At 33.5% G+C, this 27638-nt stretch overlaps 1 protein-coding gene across 6 annotated transcripts; it reads left to right on the top strand.

Annotated features, from left to right (window-relative positions):
* The first annotated feature begins 576 nt into the window (after positions 1-576).
* Positions 577-26873, top strand: LOC133175360 (serine/threonine-protein phosphatase 2A 56 kDa regulatory subunit gamma isoform-like). Of its 6 annotated transcripts, none has more exons than XM_061310497.1 (17): positions 577-710; positions 887-955; positions 1169-1340; positions 5671-5870; positions 8603-8713; positions 9970-10062; positions 10679-10809; positions 10967-11026; positions 11500-11662; positions 12094-12144; positions 12433-12552; positions 14354-14478; positions 15230-15331; positions 15479-15551; positions 15772-15894; positions 20386-20445; positions 23143-23351. In XM_061310497.1, exons 1-16 carry the CDS (start codon positions 681-683, stop codon positions 20425-20427), a joined length of 1665 nt encoding a protein of 554 aa, XP_061166481.1. In that variant the 5' UTR covers positions 577-680; the 3' UTR covers positions 20428-20445; positions 23143-23351. The 6 variants fall into 6 exon arrangements, with proteins under 6 accessions (XP_061166481.1, XP_061166473.1, XP_061166456.1 ...); XM_061310489.1 differs by having other exon boundaries at positions 15772-15900; XM_061310472.1 differs by lacking the exon at positions 20386-20445 and having other exon boundaries at positions 23143-26873.
* Positions 26874-27638: the final 765 nt, after the last annotated feature.

Genomic DNA, 27638 nt, shown 5'->3' with positions numbered 1-27638 from the left:
TGAATTCATCGGAGAATGGCACGTGGGGTGGCAGTGGGTGTGGAGGTTAGGCTATAGACATTTGCTTCATTCAGGCTTTTTTGTACATCGGATGACTGCTAACTATATACACGTCTGACGGTTACCGTTAATATTGTCTCACCTTTGTCGAGAAGGGTTTATATATATATCTTGGCCACATTATAATTACAATATTCTAAATTCTTGAATGTGTTTACAGTTGATTTAACAACAGATATCTGCATTTTTGGCTTTTTTTTTTTTAAATAATACTCTATAATTTTAATAAGCAACTGTAATTTAATATTTATGTACACACTATAGGCTAAATAATTTTATTTCATTTCTTTGCTGATAATATACAAGCTTCGAACGATCCAAAGTTCAGTGTAATTTACATTGAAAAATCATTTGTAGAAAGTATACTCTACTTAGATCTATTACATTTATATCATGTAGGTCTAATTCAAATTTGTTACATGGAATTCTCTTTTTTAAAAATTTGTTGTTAATTATTCTTTAATTATTCTTACACGAAAGGTTGTGCGATTACCTGCCCTGAGAATGCCCATGTGATTTTAATAACCAATCACGTTGCTTGTTTGGTATATTGAGTCTACAGTGTATTCTTGTTGGAAGGGAATAAGGTTCTTGTAAGGGGAACACGTTTCTCTTACGATATGCCAAAAAAGGAATCGAAAAAAGAAACGGTAAGATTATGTTGTTCGATATTTCAATATTTATTTGTTCATTGAAGCAATCGCGAGGTTTAAAAAATTATGCCACAAGTTTCCTTGTTGTGACATAGAAGATTATTTATTTTGCCGCTTCTATCAACGAGGAAAACAAAGTCTATAACGTGTGTACTAATATTTTAATTATGAAGGCTGTGACAAAAACTAAAGGCAGTGCTAAAACAGGTGCCAAAGAGAGTACAGAAAATGCAGATTCGGAGGTGAGCGTTTATATTGTTGCCTTAGTTTTTCACTAAATTGTCGGTGCCAAGATGGGCAGCCATATTTGACATGGTTATTATTAAAAACATGGCGACCAATTCATAAAAGTCAAATTAAATATTTTGATTGTCCACTGTTTCGTTGTCAAGTTGTATGTTATTAATGACTCTCTTGAATTTCAACAGGGAAATGATTTATTTGAATTTTGACAGGCAAAGAAAAAAGCGCAGACACAAAATAACTCCACAGAACACCCACCCCCTACACAAATATCAAAGTTGAAATTCACAGGCCCTCCCCACATCAAGAAAGACAAGCGACAAAATTCTTCACGCTTCAACATTACAAAGAATCGAGAGTTGCAAAAGCTTCCCCCCTTAAAAGGTAAGTGATGCAAGCAAAACATGCATCTTGTACAGTGCAGAAAAATGTGTTTTGTGCAGTTTCATACATAATTAATTATTCCCCTCAAGCAGAAGGTAATGGTGTTTCTTGTAGGTAATACCAAATAGAAATTGGCAAATATTCAGTGTAAAAGCAAGAACAGAAAACTTGAGGGCCCAAGACTGTCATTCCCTTGTCCCCCTAAATAGCTCCAGTTGTGATGCAGAATTAAAACATTGCTATACACATACTGGCAGCCCCCTCCCCCTTTAAACTATAAGATACAGACTCAATTAACCAAATGCTAAAGAACACATAGAAAGAACAAATGAGTTTCCTAATCTCTTTTTTATGAAACTTTATTATTTCAGTTATTAACCTGGTTTCAGATTTAGAAAGTATTAATTTCAGGGCTTGGTAAATCTTAATTAGAATTAAATAATTAAAGGGAAAATATACAGTTGTAAAGACATGATACAGTAGAAATCCATCTGTTATAACACTAGCATCAAAAACTGGTTTGAATGATAAAGTGAGTGACTTGACTTGCACTAGTTGCTGAAAGCCCTTGGAAAAATATTTACAAAATATGCGGCCTTGAAATAATTTGCTTTGACGCAACAGAATTTAATAAAATATCATCGTTATATCAATATAAATTATAAAAATTGATAATGTTCTGTGTCATTGTAATACGTTTATATTGTTAGAATGTTTATTATATAGCATACTGCTAAATGATAAAAGTATGCATGAATTATTAAAAAGTTTATGGGTATAAGGGTCACCCTACACAGTGTGACCTATTGACCTAGTGACCTATTTACAGTCATAAATTGTAAAATTATGATAATAAATACCATTACAGTAAGAATTATCTCATAGAAAATGTGAATTATTTTATAACCATAACTTTGTCAGTAAAATATGGTTATTCATTAGATATGGAAGCTGCAGATCTGTAGTTCAAATGGTCTACAATAAAGTGAGAAAGATGACCAGAGAGCTACAGTTCATTCAAAATAATGTATGATTATTTATTGTGCACAAAAAAACTAAGTGCTACAGTATAAGATCCATTTTTAAGATGACATCGCAAAAAGTTACCAGTAGCTAACCATAAAGGTATTGTAAATAGGCAAAATTTTCTATGGTCTCAATAGCAGACCTGAGAGAGCTTTTGAAACAGTCGTGGGAAATGTTTTGTTGTCATAGTATCAGGAGAATTTCTTATAAACTCACATAATTTGTAGGAATTTATGGCATTAAATAACTCTTAAACCAATTTTGAGACTAAAAATTCCTAATTCAACTGCCAAGCAACAGACTACGATGACATCGTATTTCTTTTTATATGAAACATTGCACAAGTTGACTAATTGTTTCACTTCCGCTTAAATTGAAAGTAGAGATTAGTCGTAATATGGCTGGACCTGTGGTGAAAACAGCGTATTGTCATACATTTTGACAAATTGAAAGCATGAAAATGTGAAAACAAAGGACATTGATATGAAAAACAATAAATACTTGTTGTTTATTCTCTAAAACACAGAGTAATTTAGTAATGAGGTTGGAATAGACGCAAAATATGTTTCATTTGTTTTAATGACAGAAAATTTTCCTACGATTTACTTCGATGCTATTTTTCCCAATTGAACCGGTACCGGACTCTTTCCCAACGGGTAGAAAAAAATCGCTGAGAATATACTTTCTTGATTGGATGGAAAGTTCTATAGCTTTCTGGATGTCTATCCTGAATTCTCTTTAGACCAGTGAGCTAAAGATCTGTCTCTTTAGACCAGTGAGCTACAGATCTGTCTCTTTAGACCAGTGAGCTACAGATCTGTCTCTTCAGACCAGTGAGCTATAGATCTGTCTCTGCAGACCAGAGAGCTACAGATCTGCTATAGATGTACATGCTTTTCAATTAGGAAAGTTGAGCATTACTATGAGTAGATGATTGCTTAGACTGAGATATGCATCTTCACTAGCCAAGGGATTTTGAACTACTCCGCTACCATGACTCTGCCCCAGTATGAATATAAGAAGGTCAAGGGCACAAACAAAAATAGCAAGGTCAGGGTCACAAGAAGAGATGAATGATGCAGAGATACCTAGAGATCTGTATCGCAAGGCCATTCAAAGGAATGTATTACCTATCTATTTTTGGTTACATTATTTTGTAATACCTTTTCTGAAAATGATGTATGCCATTTTTATTTCACAGTGTTTGTCTTGTTACCAAAACATACCCTGACTAGCAAGAAACATGCTTGTTTCAGCTAAGGGATCGTTAATTCTGGTGTAGGTAGCTCATAGCAAATTAATTTTATATGAGATCCTAGAATTCACCTCACACATGCACACAACATTAAATAAATACTCATTCAATGTTTAGAGAGTTGTCTTCATGCAGTAGGTGAAAACTGCTGAAATGTAACCATTTCTATTGTCATGTCTACAAATTTTCTTTATATAAACATAAATTATCATCATGATTATTTATAGAATTTTGACCTTTGACTTTTGAGAGAGACTGAAATTTAATAAGTATTCAAGATCATAAATTTCTCCCTTGGGATTGTCATAAAAATTATAATTATACATAAATTATCATCTCTACAAAAGAACTGCAAGAATAAGAACTGCTGTACAAATTTGTTACAGCAAATTCCACATGCACATTTTTTTTTGATGGAAAATATTTGGAAAGAGTTGCATAAGCATTTATTATATGGTTGTACATGTGCCAAATGATAAATGTTCTTATTGCTTTTGAATTCAAATTTAATATAAATTTATTTATTACATTTTGATTATTCGGGCAATCACATTTTATATTTCTAAAAGAAAATTTACATGTATGATTTAAAGAAAAACATAATTTCTTGTAAAAGCAAATAAGAGCAAAGAGCTGCCCATGCAGTATTGGATAAGTCTGCAGTAGTCAATGCCTTGTGTAAATATAGTAAGCAATATTTTAGAGGGGGAAACAAACACGTTTGTTTATATCTGAATTAAAAGTTAAAGAAGGAAGCCATAGTTTAAGTGACGAAAAAAGTGTGTGTATATACTGTAATCTGATAATTATAATTCAAAGGAGGAACTGGGATTCAGGAAAAAAATTTCATGTAACATACATGAGAGTGATATAACCTTTATGCACTCGCATGAATGATTCAGAATTTTAGTGGAGTATCACAGATTTACATTAATGATATATTTCTGCTACTTGCGTTGATGACAGTTTTGAAAACTTTTTTTAAAGTGATTAAGGTAACGTTACAAAGATTATTAAGAAGCTCTCCATTAAAGAGAGGGTGTAATATTGGCCTAGAGGTTATGTGAAATGGCACTAAAATATTTATATTTTCGTTATATTTAATTTTATCCCCTTCATCTTCCTCATAAAATAAGATATTGCCTGTCGTATTGACTTGACAAGAGGTCCTGTATCTTGTGCACTAAATTACAGACCTATTAGTCCTAGAATGGCCATACTTTTAAATGAGATTATGACTTGCAGAATTTTACAAATGTATTGATAAATTCGATGACCATTTAAAAGGTCAATTTAAGATCTGACCAGGGGAGGTTTTTAAAAGGAGCAGGGTTCAATGTTTACTCAGAATTTTAACAATGTGGTGTAAACAAACAACGTTAATCTTGACTTGCGTAATTTACAACTATACCCAGAGATCAATATTTCTAGCAGCTGTAGCACGTTTATATGAAATTTGTGTTAAATTTTTTTTTTGAAAACCGAAGTGGAACATATTAAATTTTGATGATGATTAATACATTTTGTCATGGTTTTGACGGGTTTTGGATTCAAATGTTACTGAGAAATGGAGCTCCGAAGTGCAGATAGGGAAACATCTAATAATTGATTTAGCACATCTGCTCTGCAATAAGATCTGGTATGACATCAAAAATGTCACAGGGTTTACATTTATAAGTAAAAAATTATTTAAAAAACAAGTAATATTTCATATAAACATGTTTCTTTGCCAAAGTTAGAAATGCAGGGATTTAAGAATCTAATAGGTACTGGTAGGTTATGACCAAAGGACATGTCCTTTAACGATTTTGGGTATAGTCAGTCAACTGGATTAGCAGACTAAAATTAATTCCTGAATTTCCTTTAAAAGTTCACATGTGCATTCCTCTGAGGGTATTACCCCCCCCCCCCCCCCCCCCCCCCCCCCCAAAAAAAAAATCAGATGTACTAGCAAGGATTACAAATACTTTGATATATCCCTGGTATTTAACTTGTGCATGTTTGAAGACATTAGATTTTATCTTTACTTCATCTGACTTTATCTTTCAGATGCTACCCCTGCAGAAAGAGAGGAACTGTTCATTCAGAAACTGAGGCAGTGCTGTGTTCTATTTGACTTTGTTCAAGATCCACTTAGTGACTTGAAATGGAAGGAAGTGAAAAGGGCAGCTTTAAATGAAATGGTGGAATTTGTCACACACAACCGAGGGGTTATCACAGATGCCATATATCCAGAAGCTATTCACATGGTATTATTTTTTCATTTAACATCCCCACCACCACACACACACACACAACACACACATACACACTTTTTGGCTTATTAATATTTTAATTGCAGATGAAAGTGAAAAAATACACACAATTTGAGTTTATTTCTTGTTTTTGTCCCCCCCCCCCCACTTTCATTGAAAGTGGGGGATATTATTTTGGATCTATCCATCCACATAGCTGTTTGCCAGTCTGTCTGTAAAACTTTCGTTTCCGGACGATGTCTCAAATTTTGCAAAGAAATTTAAATATCACAACTCCGTATGGCCTAAAGATGAGGTCAAAGGTCAGGGTCAGAAGTTCATACATTCTGTCTGTGTGTAACACTTTCATTTCCAGATGATATTTTTAAAAAGGCTTTCAGCTTTTATAATGAAATTTTATATTGCAACTTCCCATGGCCTAAAAAAAAAAACGCTGTTGATTTTGAGGTCAAAAGATCATAGATCAAGATCAGAAATTCATATGAATAGAGGGCTGGGATGATATATCGAGATACTGATAATTTCTATTCTGTGTGAGGATGATACACATATTGATACATATGAAGAAATATCGAAATATCGCAAAAAAATTCTGACGTATGTTTTTCTTTGTTTACTTAACAATTTGGGTTTAATATATAAAATAAATATGCTAAATATAAATGTAAGTATGAAATACATAATAATTAACACCAATTAATTGACATGTGTAAAATAATTTTGTTTTACAACAGATAATATGAGATAACTTCTTTAAATAAATTATTCTTATTTGTGAAGAAATGATTTGTTAATTTCAATACAAAAAAAAAGATTTTATAACCAATCTAACATATTGTGATACATATCGTTTCGTGGCTCAATTATCATGATACATATTGATATATAGAAAAAGTTGTATCGTCCCAGCCCTAATATTCATATAAATAAAAACATATATGTATTTCAAGTGTTGCATGTATGTTTAATCAGGAACTTTGCTGTGACTAAAAGAATTTTGACATTTTATCCCAAAGGGGAAAGATACCGTGTACAATAGTTAAATCAACAGTAATAAATTCCTGTATTATTCAGTTGGATTCTAAAATTTACAGCTTGCAAAAGAGAAATATTCTTCATGAGCTTGACTAAATATAGTCAAGATGAAGTCCTTCTTCATCCCACATTCAATCCAGTTCTTTTTCCCTCTATCTACAAAGCCTTCTTTGGATATATTCTGGTTTATAGTGAATAAATAGCTTTAGTAAGGTCATTAGTCCTAATCAGATCCGTTTCCTCTGTCCCGTCAATAGCAAATCAACAGAAATAGTCCAACCAGGAATCTGTCCTGTATCAGTCATCTACCAAATCGGGTAACAGGATGGCCCTAACATCTATCCTTACTCATGCATATACATACATGATTACGGATTATTTTGGTGATGCTGTGTGTTACGTACAGTAATTGTCATCTCACGTAGTTAACCCGGTGACCTACGATGTCCCGCTCGGAGGGTATTGATCCCTAAGAGATGCTCAAAAATACTGTCCCAATAGGTTTAATTACCAGCCAGGAAATCAATGCTTGCCTCGCTCACAAGGACCCTTCGGAATGTTTTATAAATGGAGTGCTTTGTAGGACACTTGATACACGGGAAAGCAAAGTATCAGTCGGTTCTAATATTTGTACCAGTGCTAAATTGATCAAGTGGTAAATGTTGAATCATTAGAGTACTTAGGGTGTACACAGTATAAGGAGAATTTGTGATTTAAAAAAAAAGATTTTTACCAGAACGAGAATCTCTCTTTCCTTTCTCTCTCTCTCTGGCTCTCTGAAGTGTGCCCATTTCTTGTCTTTTCAAACTTGGGTTACAGTTTGGTTTTCCTGTGTTTCAATACTGACCAAAGTACTCCCATATTGTGCACTGAGAAAATGAAGCCCTCATTATATTTTCCTTCTCCCCTCCTTTATGAACAAATTACATGTAAAACAGATAATTTAACATGGTATATTACTCGAAAGGAGAAAGTCTGCTTTTAGGGAATTCAAAGTTTGGTCAAAGTTTTCTTTGACCAGGGGTGAAAAAAAAAATATGGACATTTGCAATATTATCATGATTATAGTATGTATCCTGTTAATTGCTGTTGAGAAGGTGATTGGGGTCTTCATTGATGTTTGATATAGTCTAGACTTTTAATTGATTAACATTAATTATTGGATTAAGTATACTTGCAGTCTTATGTAGGCTTTGGTTTAAAGTTCTAATGACACAGAAATAAAAGTTGCATTTAAAACATGTATAGTTACACTTTGATGAAGGATATCATGCATAAACTTTGTTTATGAGCTAAAGTGGGTTATTAAACATTTCAACATGTTCAAGTTTCATACATACTAGTACAATAAAAGTTTTAGTTCATTTCCTCATAGGAAATGAAATTCGTTGGCATTGTAAAGTGGAATGCACTATATGTTTATGTAGTTGTTGAATGTTTGGGAATAAAATCAGAGATGAAAAAAAGTGTCAAGTTGAAAAAAAAAATTACTAAATAATTTGTAAGAGTTGAAGATGCAAAAAATGTTGCATCACTTGCATCATCACTGTTCAAATTCCTTAATAATGTCAGTAATGAATCCATAACAGAATTGGTAGATACCATATTTACTAGGTATTTATTAATTTTGTTGTATATTTGTATAAATCTTGTATATAGTGTACTTATTTTATGTATATTTTTTTATCCAGTTTTCCTGTAACTTGTTCCGAGCAATACCACCCTCCTCTAACCCGAGTGGTGCCGAATTCGATCCCGAGGAAGATGAACCAACGTTAGAAGCTGCATGGCCACATCTGCAGGTGTGTAGTGAAAATCTACAGGAAATTGCGATATTTTAATATTTCTAGTGAAGGATTGGGTTACAAGAATTATAGAAACAGATTGAGAAAAACAAGGATATGGTCTGTGTAGGAGGGGTGGGGGGGGGGGGGGGTAAGGAATAAAAGTAGCAGAGGTTATTAATCAAGCTTTGATCCAGTTTTGATGCCATACTTCAAGGGAATCAATGTACCGGACAAATTCATTAACTTTTAAATTAGATTTGAATGCTGTATTTGTTGGGGGTACTAATATGTTTGTGGGTTTCGAGCCACTTTATGATCTACTTTTCTTTCCTAGGTACTTTTTGTAGGTGGTTTAGAACTAGGCACCGAGTCTTGATGAAATCCAATCACTGCTAAATCTGGATTGTGTAATGTCTCTCACTGAATATAGAGACTGTGACTTAATTGTGTTTAGCTATTGTATCAAAGGTTTCAAATTTTTTTCTTGTTTCCAATTAATTCCAAGAAATTTATCATCAGATTATCTGGTGTGTTTGATGTGTTTAGATCTGCATGATTAAATGTTGTCAGATATCGTGGGAGTGCAGGAAGACAAAATCAATAGGGCTCAGTAGAATGTCTTTATTTTGGCAAAAAAAGAAATCCGCAGACAAAACTGATTAATTGAATAGGTACAAAAATATATGTGAAAATGCTTCCTGTAGGTTGATACCAATGCCAATGTATGAAGTATTATAGGGTAGGTGGGGGTGGGGGAGGGGCATTAATTATAATTTAAGAGGAAACGGTATGTTCCTGCTTTGATCCACAAGATCCTCCATTCTGATTTCCTCAAGACTACGAGACATCATGAGCTTTATTTTACAATAGATATTAATCACGGAAGGCAAACTAAATTGTATTGATCAGAGAACAAAAAAATTGCTTGCTGGTACAGTAGATTTAATGTCTCATGTCAGTACATCAATCTCTTGTCATGTCGTACAAGTAAGCTGGCTAATAGGTTCAGTGTTGTAAGTTTTAAAAAATATGTGAAGTATTTGTACTAAAAAATAGATATAGTATTTCACTAAGGTTTTCAAGAATGTCAGTGTCAATATATCACTTAGGATTTTTCCCCAGAAACTATGCCATTTTTTTTTTGATTTAAAACAATGTATGTTTTTGAAAAGGGGACAGAGGAGGTGTCTTAATGTTTTTTTGCAGGAAAATAAAGTCTTAAACATAACAATATACTTGATTTTGAATCTGCTATCTTTTTTCTTTCGCAGTTGGTGTATGAATTTTTCCTGCGGTTTTTAGAATCACCGGATTTCCAACCTAACACGGGGAAGAAGTACATAGATCAGAGATTTGTTTTACAGGTAAGAAGTACATCAATCAGAGAATTGTATTACAGGTAGGATCTACAATTACAGGTGTAAAAGCTTATAGTAAGGTGTGATGTCAATATATTGATTTACGTTATAAACAAGGACCCCGATTTCTTCTGTGTACTTAGAGCCAGCAGTGATCTAAAAAAAGATATTGGACACTTAGTAGACATGTACTCTTAATGTAGGTAATGAAAAATTAAAATTTGGGGCATTTAGAAGTTAGATAATGTTGGTTGGTTTTATATGAGATGGAGTTAAATTTACAACAGGAATTTCTTCCAAGTCTGTGAATGCATGCAGAGCATGTTTCAGAAAAGTGTCCGTATTTTTTTTTTATCCCTGTTACATTTTCCTGTTTTCTTTGAAAAATATGCTTTTTTTTTCTAGGAACAGAATTTTCAAACTGAAAGTAAAAATTTGTTCTTGTTTGATTTGTTTTTTTTTTTTAAAAAAAAAAAAAAAAAGAATTCAGTTGAATAGTCCTATTAACAGAGTGACTAAGTAAGCTTTGTGTCTCATGAGACTCTTTATTTTGTTCATACATGTATATATTGATCCATGTTTGTAACATATAACTTATATTCCTTTTTCGTTCATTTGACAGCTGTTAGAATTATTTGATAGTGAAGACCCCAGGGAAAGGGACTTTCTAAAAACTATATTGCACAGGATCTATGGAAAATTCTTAGGGTTGAGAGCTTATATTAGGAAACACATAAACAATATGTTTTACAGGTACGTCATTTTTATAAAAAAAAAAATAAATAAATAAGGAGGTTTGTTTTAATGAATGATGATACTTTGATTAAAGAAGAGGTAAAAAATGTAAATTATTTTTTAAAACACTACTCAAATAGTTCATAATACATGTATTTGTAACTCTTGTTTTCAGATATATTTATGAAACTGAACATTGCAATGGTATAGCAGAATTGTTGGAAATATTAGGCAGGTATGTGACTATGACTGACTTATTGAGTATAGGACGTGGATACACCAACTCATAGAGTGGTGGGGGTTAGGTGGGGGAGGGGGGGGGACAAGAGATTGATAGCTATTAAATTCAAAGCAAGGCATATTTAAATAACTGAAGTCAAGAAGTGTACCAATTATTACCAGTACATTTTTTGACCTACCTGGTAAATATGCCTTACTTCAAATTTAATGTCTGTAAGCCCTGCATGATGAGATGAAATATTGTATTGATGGAGCGGAGTGAAGCCCCTGAATTTGGGGTGCAGTCGTTCACAAAATGTCCTCTTTTTAAAAGAATTCAAATATATAAGAAATAGATTATGGCAGTTTAAGAAGAAAATACATACTGTAGTTACTGCATTTTAAATGAATATCCATGTAGTTAAGCATGCTCAAAAAGTGCTTTATAAAGAAAGGTAAAAGTTTGAATTGAAAATGTTGTTGTTGCAGCATCATCAATGGGTTTGCATTACCCCTAAAGGAGGAGCACAAGGTGTTCCTACTGAAGGTGTTGCTTCCCCTACACAAGGCCAAATCCCTCAGTGTGTACCACCCACAGCTAGCTTACTGTGTGGTGCAGTTCCTGGAGAAAGACCCAAGCTTAACAGAACCGGTAGGTTTTGGGGGGAGGGGATTTGGGAAGGGGGGGGTAAATAATGGTAAGGAATGGGAGTGATTGAAGCAGAAAATAATTTTTGAAATGAAAAGAGTTGTATGATCAGGTTGTGTCTTTTTGTGGATATATGTTACTGACGTTTGATGAAGCCTTTAACATCCGAGTATGAAGAGATCATAATGGATTCTTGTGATTTTATTTGATTTGCGTGTAAATCTTAAATCTCTTTTGACTGACATAGTTTTGATTAAAGGAGAGTAGAGTTTTAGAGGGAAAAAATCAGCAAATTGAAATTAAAGTATGAATTTAGGAAAGAATTTGGGGAAAATACTCCTGTGATTTTTATGTAAACTTTTCTCACATGGAAAAAAAAAAACATTTCTCTCATGATCATGATGATTAAGGGAAAATAAATCTTCAATTTTCAGGTAATAATGGGGCTTCTAAAGTACTGGCCAAAAGTACACAGTCCAAAAGAGGTAATCGATTTACTGGATGGTGAAATTTATAAGTATTTATTTATTTAATTTCCAAAGTTAAATTCTTTCCATATTTTGAAATGACCAATTAAAAAACTAAACAAAACAAAAGTGAAGGTGTGTTATAGCATTCTTATTTATTTCAACACTGTGTATTTTGAATAGCAGAACATTTCACAATGTGTATTGACATATTTCTTTCATTCTTCGTGAAACATTTATTGAATGTTTACACATGACAAACCTTTGTAAAATAAATGTAAAATTGTGTAATCTATTGATTGACAGGTGATGTTCCTGAATGAACTAGAAGAAATAATGGATGTGATAGAACCTGCAGAATTTAACAAAATCATGGTTCCTCTTTTTAAACAGTTAGCTAAATGTGTCTCCAGTCCACATTTCCAGGTTTGCATATAATGAATTTCTTCAACTGAAAAAAAATTATTGTATAACTTAACTGGGTAATATTTGAAATTTTGGTGCATTACACATGTATTTTGCTTATATTTTATTTCGGAAATATGCTCCTCTCAGAAAATTATATTATACATGTATATGCATGAAGGTATGTTGGCAAAATTTATGGGTTATTGTAAAGTTGGAGCTTTTTTAAAGTTTGTGACATTAAGAAATAGGAGCAAGAGAGGAAAAAAAGATTGCAAAAGTTAAAGGACTTTTCAAAATAAGATCTGGAAATTAAATTGATACAGACAGACAGAATGACAGACTTGTGAGCAAAAGGATGGACAGAGTCAAATTAATACATGTATCTCCCACTTTTAGCTAAAGCTGGGAAAAATGATGGTAGTGAAGAAAAAGTCAGCATTTGCTGTACACTGTACAGAGATGTTTCTTCATTTGATGCTATGCAGATTATATATATCTTATCACATTTTATTGAAGTGTGAAAGCTTTACAATATATTCCAAATCTGTGACTATTTAGAAAACAGATAGTGATAGTCATTGTGGGTGGATTCATCATGTCTGACACTTTACCAGAACTTGATCACACCTATAACGACCCTTCACCAGTTACTCTGGCACTCACAGTTCATCTGTATAATATTGAGAGTAATTTTTTCTTGATATTTAATTATTTTTTATGGACATTGCCAAAATTAGTTTTAAAAGTATATATGTCCATTTAGAGCAATCATATTCAAAAATTTTAAGCATGGATTGGGCAAAGTTATCTGATGCAAGGTGGGTGTTCAGGTCATGAAAAATTTACCCAAACACTATCAAGATGCAAAATTTGATGACCCCATAAGGGCACTACAAGTCCTTGTGTATACTTTATAATGGATTGTTTCTGCATATTGCAATTTTTGAGAAAATATGCCATAACATTATTTTTAGTTAAGTTAAATTGGTGGCAATTTAATGGGAGTTCATTTTTTGCAACCTTAAAAATTGCTCGCAAAGAAAGCAAAAATTGTATCATCGCGAAAATTACCCATTATACAGTATTGTATGATGTTATAAGGAAACATGACTTGTGAGTGACTTTCTAGGTATTTTATGATGTTATAAGTGACTTGTGAGTGACTTTCTAGGTAGCAGAACGAGCGCTGTACTATTGGAACAATGAGTACATCTTGAGTCTTATCTGTGATAACATTAGCGTTATCCTTCCCATTATGTTTCCCGCCCTCTATAGCACCAAGCAGCACTGGAATAAGTAAGACCAATTTCTACTCTGCTTTGTGGATTCATCTTCCGCAGCATCTTGTGGTCTTGTTTGTTTTTTTTGTAATTAATATTTTAAGTGTTCGTTTTATTTTTCAGCGGAGCTTTTATTTAACAATCTGTCTGGTTACTTTGTTTTGCAGAGCTGGAAGAAATGGGGGGGGGGGGGAGTGGGGGTTGGGGTTGTTAAGTTTATGATTTTTATTCTGTAAGATGCAAGGTATTCAGTTTGAGACCATATTCGTGGTAAATAGTATGTATTTACTGGGATGAACAAGCATTATTTAACAACAAACAACAGTGTGTTCATTTTTTTTTTTTTTTTTTTTGAGAATGGGGGGGGGGGGGATTTTTGCAAGTAACCAAGCAGAAATTGCTTATATATAGCTGAACTAACAAGAATTTTGTTTTCTTGTTTTTCCTTTTAAAAGCGCTTGTTTACTGATTGGTTGCGTAACATTTGTATTTTCTTTTTTGTTTGTTTGTTGAATTATTTTGTGTTACTTAACCTGCAGGTGGCTGAGCGAGCGTTGTACTTCTGGAATAATGAATACATCCTAAGTCTGATTAGCGATAACGCGTCCACAATCCTGCCAATTATGTTTCCAGCCTTGTATAAGAGCAAGGAACATTGGAACAAGTAAGATAACTCTGTAAATCTTGTGTATTTCTCTCCCCCTTTATCATCCCCTCCTCTCTCAACCCCCCTTTAAGCACTGTGAGGGAATCGTACCCATAGGAAGTTTGTAAATTTGTTGTTAAATCTAGGGGAAGAAAATTATGATTGTGGCTTCAGTACTCTTTCAGAAGTAGTAGGCCTAAATGTGTTCCTTTAGTAGTGTGCCACATAATAAGATGATACCCTAGTATTGATTAATAAAGAGCAAAATCAAGACTTTTAAAAATCTGTTGGTTTCAGAAAAGCTTGTTTGTGTAGAGTGTTGTCATTTTTTCTTTAATTGCTTACTCATTAATCAGTGTGTGGTTTGATTGTGTTAACTCATTGCCAGTCATCATTATTCTCGGCATATCCTGTTTCTGTGGCCATTTTAATAAGAAGCATGAACCTCTATTTGAAATTTTGCAGATTGTGTGTATGGTTGAATGTACAGATATTTCAGTTCACACTTAAGAAGTTGATTTTCATAAAGTATTGTTCTGCAAGCTTTATTAATTCTGCATGATAATGTCTAAATTTCAAGAAATGTGTTAAGTTGAATTTGGATTTGCCATTTGTGTGCCTTGCATATAGTGAATCATCAACTATAATGTCTCAACAATATTTACATTGGAAATTTGGAAATGATCCTCAATATGAGATGTACATTGAATGCCTGTTAGTTTTTCTAATTAATACAAAATTATTGATTAACTGGTGTTTGGTTTTGCAGAACTATACATGGACTCATCTATAATGCTCTGAAACTGTTCATGGAAATGAACCAGAAGCTCTTTGATGACTGTACACAACAGTATAAAACAGAGAGACAAAAGTGAGTATCTAAGATCCAAGATATTGTAAAGCAACTGTGATATCTCCAGATAATGTAAAACAACTGGATATCTCAGTGTACTCCAGATAATGTAAAGCAACTGTAAAATATAGGTTTATTTACGGTATTGTCAATTGTATCTTGTAGGGAAAAAGAAAAGAATAAACAAAGGGAAGACAACTGGTGTAAAGTTCAAAATCTGGCAATGGGAAATCCGCAAGTATGTTTAATAAGATGATGTTTTCCCTAAAGTTTCAAGTAAATTATGAAGACTGGTTTACAAAATGGTCATAAAGAGATGCATTCTGAGGAAAATCTGAAAAAAATTGCATTGGTGCATTTGTTTAATGTTATAAATTTATAATTGTGAAAGGTTGTTGACTGAGACGTATGAGAAGTAAGCCTGATGACGTATTTTTTTTTTCTCTCTTTCTCTGCAGTTTAAGCAGTTTGCTTCGTTAAATTCGGAGAAATTTGGAAATCCAGGGACGCCGAACAGTGTAGAGGACAATGACGGCGATATCATGGCGAATTTTGAAAAGTTACAAAAAGAAGCGAGCGAGGTATGTGTGTATTGCTTTGTGTAGTCCTTGACTGAGATACAATGTACATGTAGGTGCCTTTCTTCTTGGTAACAAATTTTAATTTTGTCTTAACGAGAAGTTTTATTTGCATCTTCATGGATGGAAATTCTGTCTCTGCAGCGACTTCACATTCTTATTTGTGCATTGAATTTAGGTAATGTAAAAAAAAATTATTTGCCTTTCAATGGCATGGGCATATTGAAACTTTTTTTTTTAAAGTTCCATTGTTTGAATTAATAGCATGAAATTAAGATTTTTGTCCTTAAGAATGGACCATTTTTATGAATTTTTTGCTAAATCACCCAGAAATTGAGTATCATATTGTAGAGTGTTTGGTCATTTAGAAAAAAGAGAATTTATGAATATTTGTGTTTTAATTTTTGGGGCAAGGGAGTCGATCAAAATCCATTTACAGAATGAAATAATGTGTAACGTATAGGTTTCTGAAGAGAGAACGTAGGTGTTCTTGTAAATCTCAAAGAAGTTGAAATAAAAAGAAGTAGTTGATGTGTAGGAGAATCATTTTCTGAATAATCAAAAAAGGTAAAATAATCGAAACCTTTGTGAGATAGCAGTACTTGTTGGTATTATTAAAGAAGAAGGTTTTTCATATTTTAGCCAGCTATGCTTGGCAGATAGTAATTTATGGTAAGAATAAGCCTGCTTTACATGTCATAGGATTATCCGTATTTTTATCGACTTCGCTTGATTTACATCACGAGATAGCTACATGTAGAAGTGGTAGTCTATTAGACAATTTCCTTCTTCAAGTTCCTGATTAGAGTAGACATTATGTGGAATTTCCATTTTTTAGGTCACCTGAGTCACTCAGGTGACCTATTGCTATCTGTTTTTGTCCGTCGTCGTCCGTCGTGCGTTAACTTTTGAACATTTTTAACTTCTTCTCTAGAACCGCTCAACCAATTTCAACCAAATTTGGTATATAGCATCTATGGGTGAAGGGGAACAAAAATTGTGAATTTCATGGTCCCTGCCCCCCCGGGGCCTGAGGGGTGGGGCTAAAACCACCAAAAATAATGCAATCTTTAAAAATCTTCTTCTTTACTCCCGGACATGAAGCAGTCAAACTGTTGGCATCATTGTAATAAGCATTGAGTCCTCTACCAAAATTGTGAAATTCATGGCCCCAGGGTTAGGGGTTCTGGCCCCAGGGTGGGGCTATATAGATCATATAGTGAAAGTGCATAAATTCTTTGAAAATCTTCTTCTCTGCTCCTGGGTATTAAATAAAGTTACTAAGTACATAGTTATGATGAGCAAGACTGTCTCTTCCAAAATTGTGAAATTCATGGCCCCAGGGTCAGGGGTTCTGGTGTTAGGGCGGGGCTGTATTGATTATATAGTGAAAATGCATTAATTCTTTGAAAATCTTCTTCTCTGCTCCTGGGTATTAAATAAAGGAACTGAGTACATAGTTATGATGAGCAAGAGTGCCTCTTCCAAAATTGTGAAATTCATGGCCCCAGGGTCAGGGGTTCTGGCCCCAGGGTGGGGCTATATAGATCATATAGTGAAAGTGCATTAATTCTTTGAAAATCTTCTTCTCTGCTCCTGGGTATTAAATAAAGGAACTAAGTACATAGTTATGATGAGCAAGACTGTCTCTTCCAAAATTGTGAAATTCATGGCCCCAGGGTCAGGGGTTCTGGTGTTAGGGCGGGGCTGTATTGATTATATAGTGAAAATGCATTAATTTATTTGAAAATCTTCTTCTCTGCTCCTGGGTATTAAATAAAGGAACTAAGTACATAGTTATGATGAGCAAGAGTGCTTCTTCCAAAATTGTGAAATTCATGGCCCAAGGGTCAGGGGTTCTGGCCCCAGGGTGGGGCTATATAGATCATATAGTGAAAGTGCATTAATTCTTTGAAAATCTTCTTCTCTGCTCCTGGGTATTAAATAAAGGAACTAAGTACATAGTTATGATGAGCAAGAGTGCCTCTTCCAAAATTGTGAAATTTATTGCCCCAGGGTCAGGGGTTCTGGCCCCAGGGTGGGGCTATATAGATCATATAGTGAAAGTGCATTAATTCTTTGAAAATCTTCTTCTCTGCTCCTGGGTATTAAATAAAGTTACCAAGTACATAGTTATGATGAGCAAGAGTGCCTCTTCCAAAATTGTGAAATTCATGGCCCCAGGGTCAGGGGTTCTGGTGTTAGGGTGGGGCTGTATTGATTATATAGTGAAAATGCATTAATTCTTTGAAAATCTTCTTCTCTGCTCCTGGGTATTAAATAAAGGAACTAAGTACATAGTTATGATGAGCAAGAGTGCTTCTTCCAAAATTGTGAAATTCATGGCCCCAGGGTCAGGGGTTCTGGTGTTAGGGCAGGGCTCTATAAATTATATAGTGAAAATGCATTAATTCTTCGAAAATCTTCTTCTCTGCTCCTGGGTATTTAATAAAGTAACTAAGTACGTAGTTATGATGAGGAGGTGGGCCTCTTCCAGAATTGTGAAAGCCATGGCCCCTGGGTCAGGGGTTCTGGTGTTAGGGCGGGGCTCTATTGATTATATAGTAAAAATGCTTTAATTTTTTGAAAATCTTCTTCTCTGCTCCTGGGTATTATTTAAACAAACTAAGTGCATGGTTATGATGCATAAGGATGCCTTTTCAAAAATTGTGAATTTCATGGCCCCAGGGTCAGGGGTTCTGGTGTTAGGGTGGGGCTGTATTGATTATATAGTGAAAATGCATTGATTCTTTGAAAATCTTCTTCTCTGCTACTGGAGACTATTTAAACGCATAAGGATGCCTTTTCAAAAATTGTGAATTTCATGGCCCCAGGGTCAGGGGTTCTGGTGTTAGGGCGGGGCTCTATTGATTATATAGTGAAAATGCATTGATTCTTTGAAAAACTTCTCTGCTACTGGAGATTATTTAAACAAACTAAGTGCATGATTATGATAGACAAGGATGCCTCTTCCAAAATTTTTAAATATATGGCCTCAGTTTTTGGGGTTCTTGAGGGGGGGGGGGGGGGCTAGGGCAACAATGCTTCATCTATCAGTGTATTTAACTTCTAAATTGTTGTATTATACTCAGGTGACCGTTAAGGCCCTTGGGCCTCTTGTTTTTTTTTTTTGGATGAAATATACTGTTTGTCTGCATTGTTTAATGATATTGTTTACTTAAAAATCAGCCTTACAGATTCATAATGATGAAAACATAAATATTTGATTATTTTATCATTTTAATTTTGTGCAGCTCTCGGTAAGATTAATTTTGTTTTATGTTTGTGCTTCGTTTTATAACCTGAAATCTCTTTCTTCGATATTTATCTTCTGATATCCCCAACTGATTGATACCTCAGTGTAGAGTCATGTTTCCACCCTCTGGAAAATGTGAATAGAATTTTGTGAAACACTTAAACATAAATGGGAAAGGGGGGAACTTTCACAAAAATTTCCTATTTTAGGTATGGGAGCACAGGCATTTGGGGGATGAGACAAAAGAGTTACATTATCGATAACATCTAGTGCAAATTAGAATACAATAATAGGAAAAAGGTGTGTTGATCCCAAATTTAAAAAGAAAAAAAAAGGGGGGGGGGGGGCTGTCCATCCCCCAAGTGCCTGTGTATGGGAGGGGAAGATCTTTGTGATGTAAAAACTTGTCAAAGAGTTGAGTATAAAGTTAAAAAATGGCATTGAATGTGTCTACCGTGATCATTTCTCTATTCACATCATTTCTAGGTGACTTGTTGTTCAACTTTTGAAATGACTGCTGTGTTTTGATATAGTCTAGTTTGCATACCTTTTAATTTATGACTCATTCATTTGTGTAAGCAATGCCTTCACTTACCAGACACACATTTGAGAGACGATTTATTGTTTGGAAGGTGGGATAGCCATTACATGTATTATGAAGAGTTTTACTTTTTGTCCAGAAATGTTCTCTGGAGTAGCTCTCTTCTTGTGGCCACTCTTTACCCTTGCAAGGTAATGGATAAAGTTTGATAAGGCAGGGCTAGGAAATATTATCAAAGGTTTTATGTTTACGTTTTTTTTCTTCATAAAATTATGTTCTAGCAAAGCCATTACTTTTCTTGTGCAATGTACATGTTCATTTAAATACTGTCAATACCATATGCTGGTGTAAATTCACATCTCACATCTCTGATCATTAACATACTGAGATTAATACTCATCTGAATATTTCACCTATTAACAGTACAATCTGGTATTTAAATAGAGCTAAGAGATTTTATGTCCAATCAAGCCTTGATATCTCACACATTGCATGATTTTCAAATCAATGAAATATCACCGAGTTGGAGATATCAAAGTTGAGATATTTGATTATATAAAGTCAAGAGTATTTCCTAGGTTTAAGGTATTCAGGTTTTCAGTATATCAGTGTTTAACATACCATAGTCTAATTTTAGAGTAGTATCAAAAAGAGAAATTAGTTAAGATGGTGTAAAATTAGCAGCGTCTCGTTTTAGGGCTCAACATGGTGGACTAATGAAAAGCGTGGCAATGATTGATAAATGCTAAATTCTCAGGTTTGTCCTCTGCCTCTAAACACACAATAACTGACCACACTAAATATTGGACAACACTATATAACTGGACAAAGTCATTCACAATCCCTGCTCATTTGGCTTGACACTTCTAACATTGAGAGAAAAAAATCTGACACCCCCCTGGAGATCTTAACAAACAAGTCCTTTCCTTCGAGATTCTGAAATCCTCCTGCATGGTTTCTAATAAATACCAGAATTTATGCAAGTTCCATCCAGGTTTTTTCTTAATGTTGCTTATACCAAATTTGATGAATTATTCACTGTAGATTTGAGTTGTATAAAAGGTTTCTCAATTTACTTTAGTGTTTCATACACACTCCTTTTCTATCTGAGAAAGAAGATGTTGCCTGTGGTTGTAACTGTACATATATGTCTTGTGTAGGGTGGAAAGTCATTCCCTTAGTCAAACTTGTATTTCTGTTGGAATTTTTTTAGATTTTAAAATTTCATTGCAATGGTTTCTAAAACTTTAATTTGAAGTCCTCTTTTTTCTATTAAGTTTTGTTAATTTTTTTCCCCTGTTCATTGTTAATACTAACTGACAAATGCAAATGAAAAAATAAATGAAAATTATATACTTTTCAGTTTTCAGCTCACCTGAACTGAAGGTTTTAGTGAACTTTTCTGATCACCTTTCATCTATCTGTCCATTTGTCTATGTGTTGGCTTTTACGACTTCTTTTCCAGAACCACAGGGCCAAATTCAACCAAACTTGCCACAAAGCATCCTTGGCTGCTTTTTTTTAAATGAAGGATTTTGTCCTCTTTCTATGGGAGATAATCAAGAAAATGGAAAAAATGGGAGGGTGTCTTCTCAAGAACCACTTGGCCAGAAAGGATGAAACTTATATGAAATCTTCTGTAATGAATGAGGGTTGGGCCCAGAAAAGAAGATAAAAGTTTAACATGGGAATATATAGGAAAAAATCTTTTAAAAAATCTCCTCCTCAAAAACAACAGGACCATGATCAGTGATCTGAACATGTAAGTATTCCCAAGTTGTGTAGATTCAAATGTTCAAAAGACCCTAGGGGGCAGGTTTGGGTCACCATAGAAGATCAAAGTTTAACATAGGAATATATGAAAAACCTTTTTGATAAGGATGAAAAAATGTTTTAAAGAGAAATTTGTGTAAAGACCAGTATGTCATGATGAGTCATATTAATAATTAAGCAACCATCCAGAGGTCTTGTAGATCAAGCCCCCTGGGGATGGGTTTGGAGCCACTGTTCTGAAAAACAGCAAGGCAAAGGTGACTGAGGTGAGCATTGTAGCCCATGGGCCATGTTAGATAAAGACTGTGCATTTGGTGCTTCGGTACTCATTGCTGTGATATTTCAAAGACCTCCACAGAAAAGATTTATTCCTTGCAGTCTTGCTTCAAAAAAAAAAAAGGGGGGGGGGATACTCTGCACATGAAAATACATACACAAGGAAGGTTATATAGTGTGCTGCTGACCTGTATGCTAATCACATTGCCTGTTACTTATGAGCTTTATTCCCAAGCCAATGAGAAGTTTGATATTAAATATTGTGTACAATGCACCAATCAAAGGGTGGCTTTCAAACCTGCTTCTTTGGCCTTCAAGAAAATATTGTAAACAATTCTTTAAATAGAAAATTGCCTAAAATATCTGCTGCGTCAACCAACTTATTGTCTTTTTTATAACATCTTGACTTCCAAGTAAATTCACTCAGGCACAGCTTTCATAACTCGCAAAAGAGAGAGATTGAAGATTGTATCTTGCTGAATGTCAAAATATATAGTATTTAGCATGAATATTTTTATGAATGAGCTTATTTATCGTTGGAAATATTATGAATAGAATGCAGCATCTTTCTTGGAAAGTCATAGTTAAATTAAAACCTGGTCAGAATTCTTTGCTTTTCCCTATAGAAATCTGATTCATTTGTTACGGCTTTTTACTAAAGCTGGGTTTTGCAAGTTTTAAAATGGTGCTTTTTTTTTTACCTCAGAAAATGTTATGATAGACTTATCTAACTGAAAAAAAAGTAAAGTATGAGAACAAACTTCTGCAAGGATTTGCTTATGATGTTAGCTAGTTGGAAAATTTACAAGTAATTGTTTACAGAGAAACGGGATATAAATATATTAATTATTGTCATTTTACAGGCAGAAAACAAAAATTCTTTGGATTTGCTTGTTTGCATGAATTTGGGATAATACATTAAAATATCTAGTGAATAAAGTCTTGGTTAAGAATGTGAATCAAAAATGTGGCAATGGGAAGTCCCTTCAAAAATTCATTTTTTGTTGGGGAAGAGGGATGGGGGGGGGGGGGGGTAGCATATGGGAGAAACAAGAATTGCTGATATGAACCAGTGTGGTATTACTGCATCCTTTGTATTGAATGGCATCATAGGGACATAGTCATTTTGTGATGCACTGAGACAGTGATACTGCCCACTGTATAAAAATAGATCCAAATTGTGTTGGTATAAGTACCTGGCAAAATGTGCTCTGATGTAGTAAACTTCTTAATAAGAATTGTAATTTTTTTTAATGAAAATTAAAATTTATAGAACAGTATGAGAAAGATGTTATAATTCTTTGTATTTGCGAAAGGTTTGAATTTTATTTTATTTTATTATTATTATTATTTTTTTTTTTTGCGTTACTGTAAGTCTTTAAAAAGAAATAATTCTCTTTTTCAGATGACGAAGAAGAAAGGGAAAGAAAAGCCGCTACTTCGTCGGAAATCAGAACTACCACATGACATAAGCATGATTAGGGCCTTGGAGTCTCACAAACGCAGTGAAGACTATCTGTCTACCTCCGCCGAGAGCCAGAGTGCAAACTGAGACACAATATCAAATGCCATACCGAGGACCATAATGCAACAAACAAAATGGAGGAGACAAAATTGTGAACCTGGAATACTGCAAGTCAATCATGTAGCCATGTCTTATTTTTGTGTGTGTGTTTGTGTATGATTGTGCGTGCAATTGTCCGAGTATTAATTTTTAATTTGTAGATGCCCAGGTTAATGAATGAAACAATTATCAATTATACATATTTATAAATGTACATTGTATCTATATACACGATATTTTTATGGTGTACTTATATATGTATTATGTTCAATTTGTTTGGTTGTAGAATATTTTTTTAAGATTATGTAGTTCACATAGTGAGGAGTAAAAGTGTTAGGTAATGGAAATAAGCAGAAGGGAAAAAAAATTGTTATTTATCAGTAATCAGAAATGTCCAGTTTGTGGATCGCCTGTACTGATTTAAGTTGACTTGCAGTGTATCATGGGTAAAATTTCCGAGATTATTGTTGTGTTGAGGCCTTCCCCATTGGTGGAAAAAGACAGGAAACACATCTATTATAAAGCACTGTGATAGGACACCCTCCTCCCCCTCCTTTCTCTCTCTCTGAGTTTATTGACCATTATTTTGGTATAATTCTGAATAAACTATGCACTTATAAGTAATCTTAAACTTTTTTTCTCCCCTCTAGTTTCTATGTAAATTGTATGGTTGTCATCAAAAAAAAAGATGTTGAGTGTGAGGGTACTGTTGAATATTGGATCAGTTGATAGATGCCAAAGCTGTGTTTTATGTTGTTCCTGAAAGAAAACTATATGTTTGTTCCCGCTGAAATGAAACATTATAACGCAGGGATACTCTGCACTGTAGTGTACATGTGTATTATGGGACTTGTTGAAGATTATCAAAATATTGTGTTTTTTTCCTTTATTCTGGCCTATATGAATGTATTATCAAGATGTCTTTTAAACAGTGAAGGAAAAAGAAAAGATGAATAAAAGGGAAATGTTGCATTCCAGAAACACACCCCATAGATTTTTTTTCACTTATTCCCTGTGTATATTCACTTATTCTTAAGCAAGAAATCTGTGATAGAATCTGGTCATCTTTTTTTTTTTTTAAAATATTGTGTTACTGATATGTTGATGTATGTTTTCAATTGTTATAAAGGAAAATGTGAACAATAGCCAAATTCTAGTGATGTTTTTTTTTACTTGAGGTTTTTTTTCTCATTTTTTGAACAATATGTGGATAACAAAAACAAAAATAAAAAATTATTTGTAAAATTGAGAAAAAAATTGGCAACAGTAAGTGTATGCATATTGGGTTTTTTTCTTTCAATTATTTTGGATGATACTCTGAATTCAGGAATTGATATTGGAATTACCTTTAATGCTATTTTAAGTGATGAAGCTTACTGGTTTGGGAAAATCCTCCCACTTTTTCATCTTTTATATGCAAAGTTTTTGTAAATTTCGGTTCATGTTGCCAATTTGTATATGAAAAAATTGGGAGTCTGGCTATTGCAATAGGATGAGTGCATGTGCCTTTAGAGGTCATACAAATTATGATTCCGTAATTAAAAAGAGGAGAATGGTTTCTCAATCTGTGTTTGTTCTTTGAGAAAATCATCATGGAATTTAAAAGAAAAAAAACAGTCATTAAGTTTTCCTGTAATAGACACAAATGCATTCCAGATCATAGATCATGATAGTCAGGTTACTAAATCACACTGTCAAAGGGAAATTACTCTGGAATGATTGAGGATTGGGTTATTTCACTGTTTTGTAGCGAGTTCATTTAAGGGTAAGCGAATCAAGGGAAAATGTTATTGTTATATTGTTAATTTCTAGGATATAATTCTGTTTTTTTTTTTAATGGGAAAAAAATGGGCTTTTTTTTCCATGGTACAGTTGAGAAAATTGTTTATGTACTGCTACAAAAACTGTTTGAAGTTAAAGTGTATGTTCTGTAAGTAACTTCACAATCTGCTTTTAGTTCATGAACAAGTGTTGGAGATGATTGTAATGTTTTGTGCCAATAAACATATTGCAGACTTCATTTACTGATGTGATTTCATATAAACTTTTCTGTCGGCATGGTATAATTAACTTGCAATATCTTGGGGAATACGACATATGATAGAATTTTTCTGTATTTTTTACTCTTCTGTTTTTTTTATGTAGCTTTAAGTGTTGGTGCAGTAAATATCTCCACTAAGTTATATTGAATGAAATTCTTATGTGGAAAAAGAATTATTGTATTGGATATATTTGACAAATTCAGTTAGATTCAAAGAGAAATGAAAATGGAATTCACTAGACAACAGTTAGTGCTGTTTTGAAAGAAACATTGCATGGACATGGGTAAACTTTGGACCACCATCATTATGCACATTTAATTTATTGTATTTGTTTAAGTTGTTTGCATATCACAGGACAAGCTTTTGTTCATTATAATATGTGGCCCAATTTGGGCCATGCTTGCGGTAGGGAAAGGTGTTTATAATTATTTTGAAATTACTTCTTTTGTAGTGTGAATTTGGTATTGTATGAAAAGGGTACATATGACTGGAGATGATTGGGTGATAATCTAAGTACAATAGATTGAACATTGAGATTTTTATCAAAGTTCTGATTAGAGAGTGCTGGTGGCAAGAAGAAGTCACTTGTATGGGTAAATAGATTCGAAAAACTGAATTTTTAAAAAAAAAAAAAAATATAAATTTTGTAATCTTGATATGAATGATTTATCTATACTTCTGTAATTTTGTTGAAACTAATGCGCCATATTTATCAGTGCTAATATGGAAGACTTACATTAAATGTACACTATGTTATTCACAGTTCTAACAAGAGCATTTAGTGATCTCATTTGTCCTTTGTAAATCTCCACTTATCCTGTTTCATTGCAGTGAATGTGTAACTAGGTATGTAGTATGTTTTTCCCATTATATTTTTTCCGGTGTAACACTTTTTTTCTTTCATTTTTTGGGGGAATTGGAGATAATATGTAAACGTCACTAGTTTTATTATAATGCATCTTTATCAACAAAAAAAGTATAAAAAAAAAAATTTCGTACAAATTTTTTATATGATCCAATTTTTCTGATGCCTCAGGAAAACACATTAATGATTGATACACTTTGTCTGTCTGTCTGTTAATCCATCGACATTTCGTCATATCTTGAATTCTATAAACATATTAGAAAACTCTGTTCGGTAACATGATTGTTTTTACAAACGCATCTTATTCTCATTTTTTACTCTATGTTTTAGTTAAAAAGAAAATTCTTTCCTACAGATATGTTTGTATTGTAAATGGCTGACATTTTGATTATACAATATTGTGAGTGAACTATTGGTGTTTGAGCATATTTAACAAGAAATGGGAAGGAAAAGCTGTGATTTGTATTGTATAGCTCTATATAATCTGACCAGGAACAAAATATTACATATTAAAAAAAAAAAAAGAGTGTATGTATGGAATTGGGAGATGTTTAGTCAGAGAGTATAACATGCCTGACTGCTATGTGTAACTGTTGTCGACAAAAAAAAATCAATCTTCATTTTTTTTTCTTTCTTAAAAAAAAATAAAACAAAAACTTATCTTTTGTGGCATTTTTGTGTTGGTTATTTAGTTCAGTTTTTCAGCTGTTGTGAAATGTTTTTGAATGGCCTTTTATTGAGGGACCATTCATTGGCCAGGTGTTGCCTGATGAAATCATATACACCAAGTGATCAAGAATAGTCAGCTTGTATACAAAGACGTTTACCTTGAATGACCCAAAAGCAAGTCCCAGTGACATGGCCATGCATAGTCAAATTATTTCTGTGTTATATGTATCTTTGAATATTTCGACAGGTCCTCTTAGTCGATGACTTTAGTATAAGATATGTTCCAGCTCAAAAGTAGGTCACGATGACCTCATTAAGTTTTATGGTCATGCATATTCAAAAGTTCATTCTGGGGATAGGGGTGATATGGCACAAAAGAAGGTTATAGTGATCAATTAGAAGTAACGCTTGTAAACATGGAACATGCTGTGTAAGAATCTCTATCAGTTGATGCATATTGAAAAGAATGTTGCGTCCTGAATCTTCATCGTATTTTTTTAGCTCTACTGGTCAGAGACCGGAAGAGCTTATGCGATGATAAGGTGTCCGTCTGTCTAGCTGTCTTTCTGTCCGTCTGTAAACAATCTCCTCCTATAGTTTTGATCTGATTTCAATATAACTTGACACACAAGTAGACTACACTAAGATACATAATTGTATCTGTTTTCGATTTTGATGAATGTTGTTGTCATGACCAAAATCCAAATTTCTTTAAAATTCCTTTAAGGTAGTCCGATCCTCAGGTTCTAAAAATCAGCTTT

Source organism: Saccostrea echinata, unplaced genomic scaffold (genome assembly GCF_033153115.1).
Source record: "Saccostrea echinata isolate AGI-Se365-2 ecotype Australia unplaced genomic scaffold, CSIRO_AGI_Sech_v1 ptg000002l, whole genome shotgun sequence".
NCBI classification, from domain to species: domain Eukaryota; kingdom Metazoa; phylum Mollusca; class Bivalvia; order Ostreida; family Ostreidae; genus Saccostrea; species Saccostrea echinata.
The sequence above is the reverse complement of the archived record's forward strand: the minus strand, read 5'-3'. Positions and strand labels throughout refer to the sequence as shown.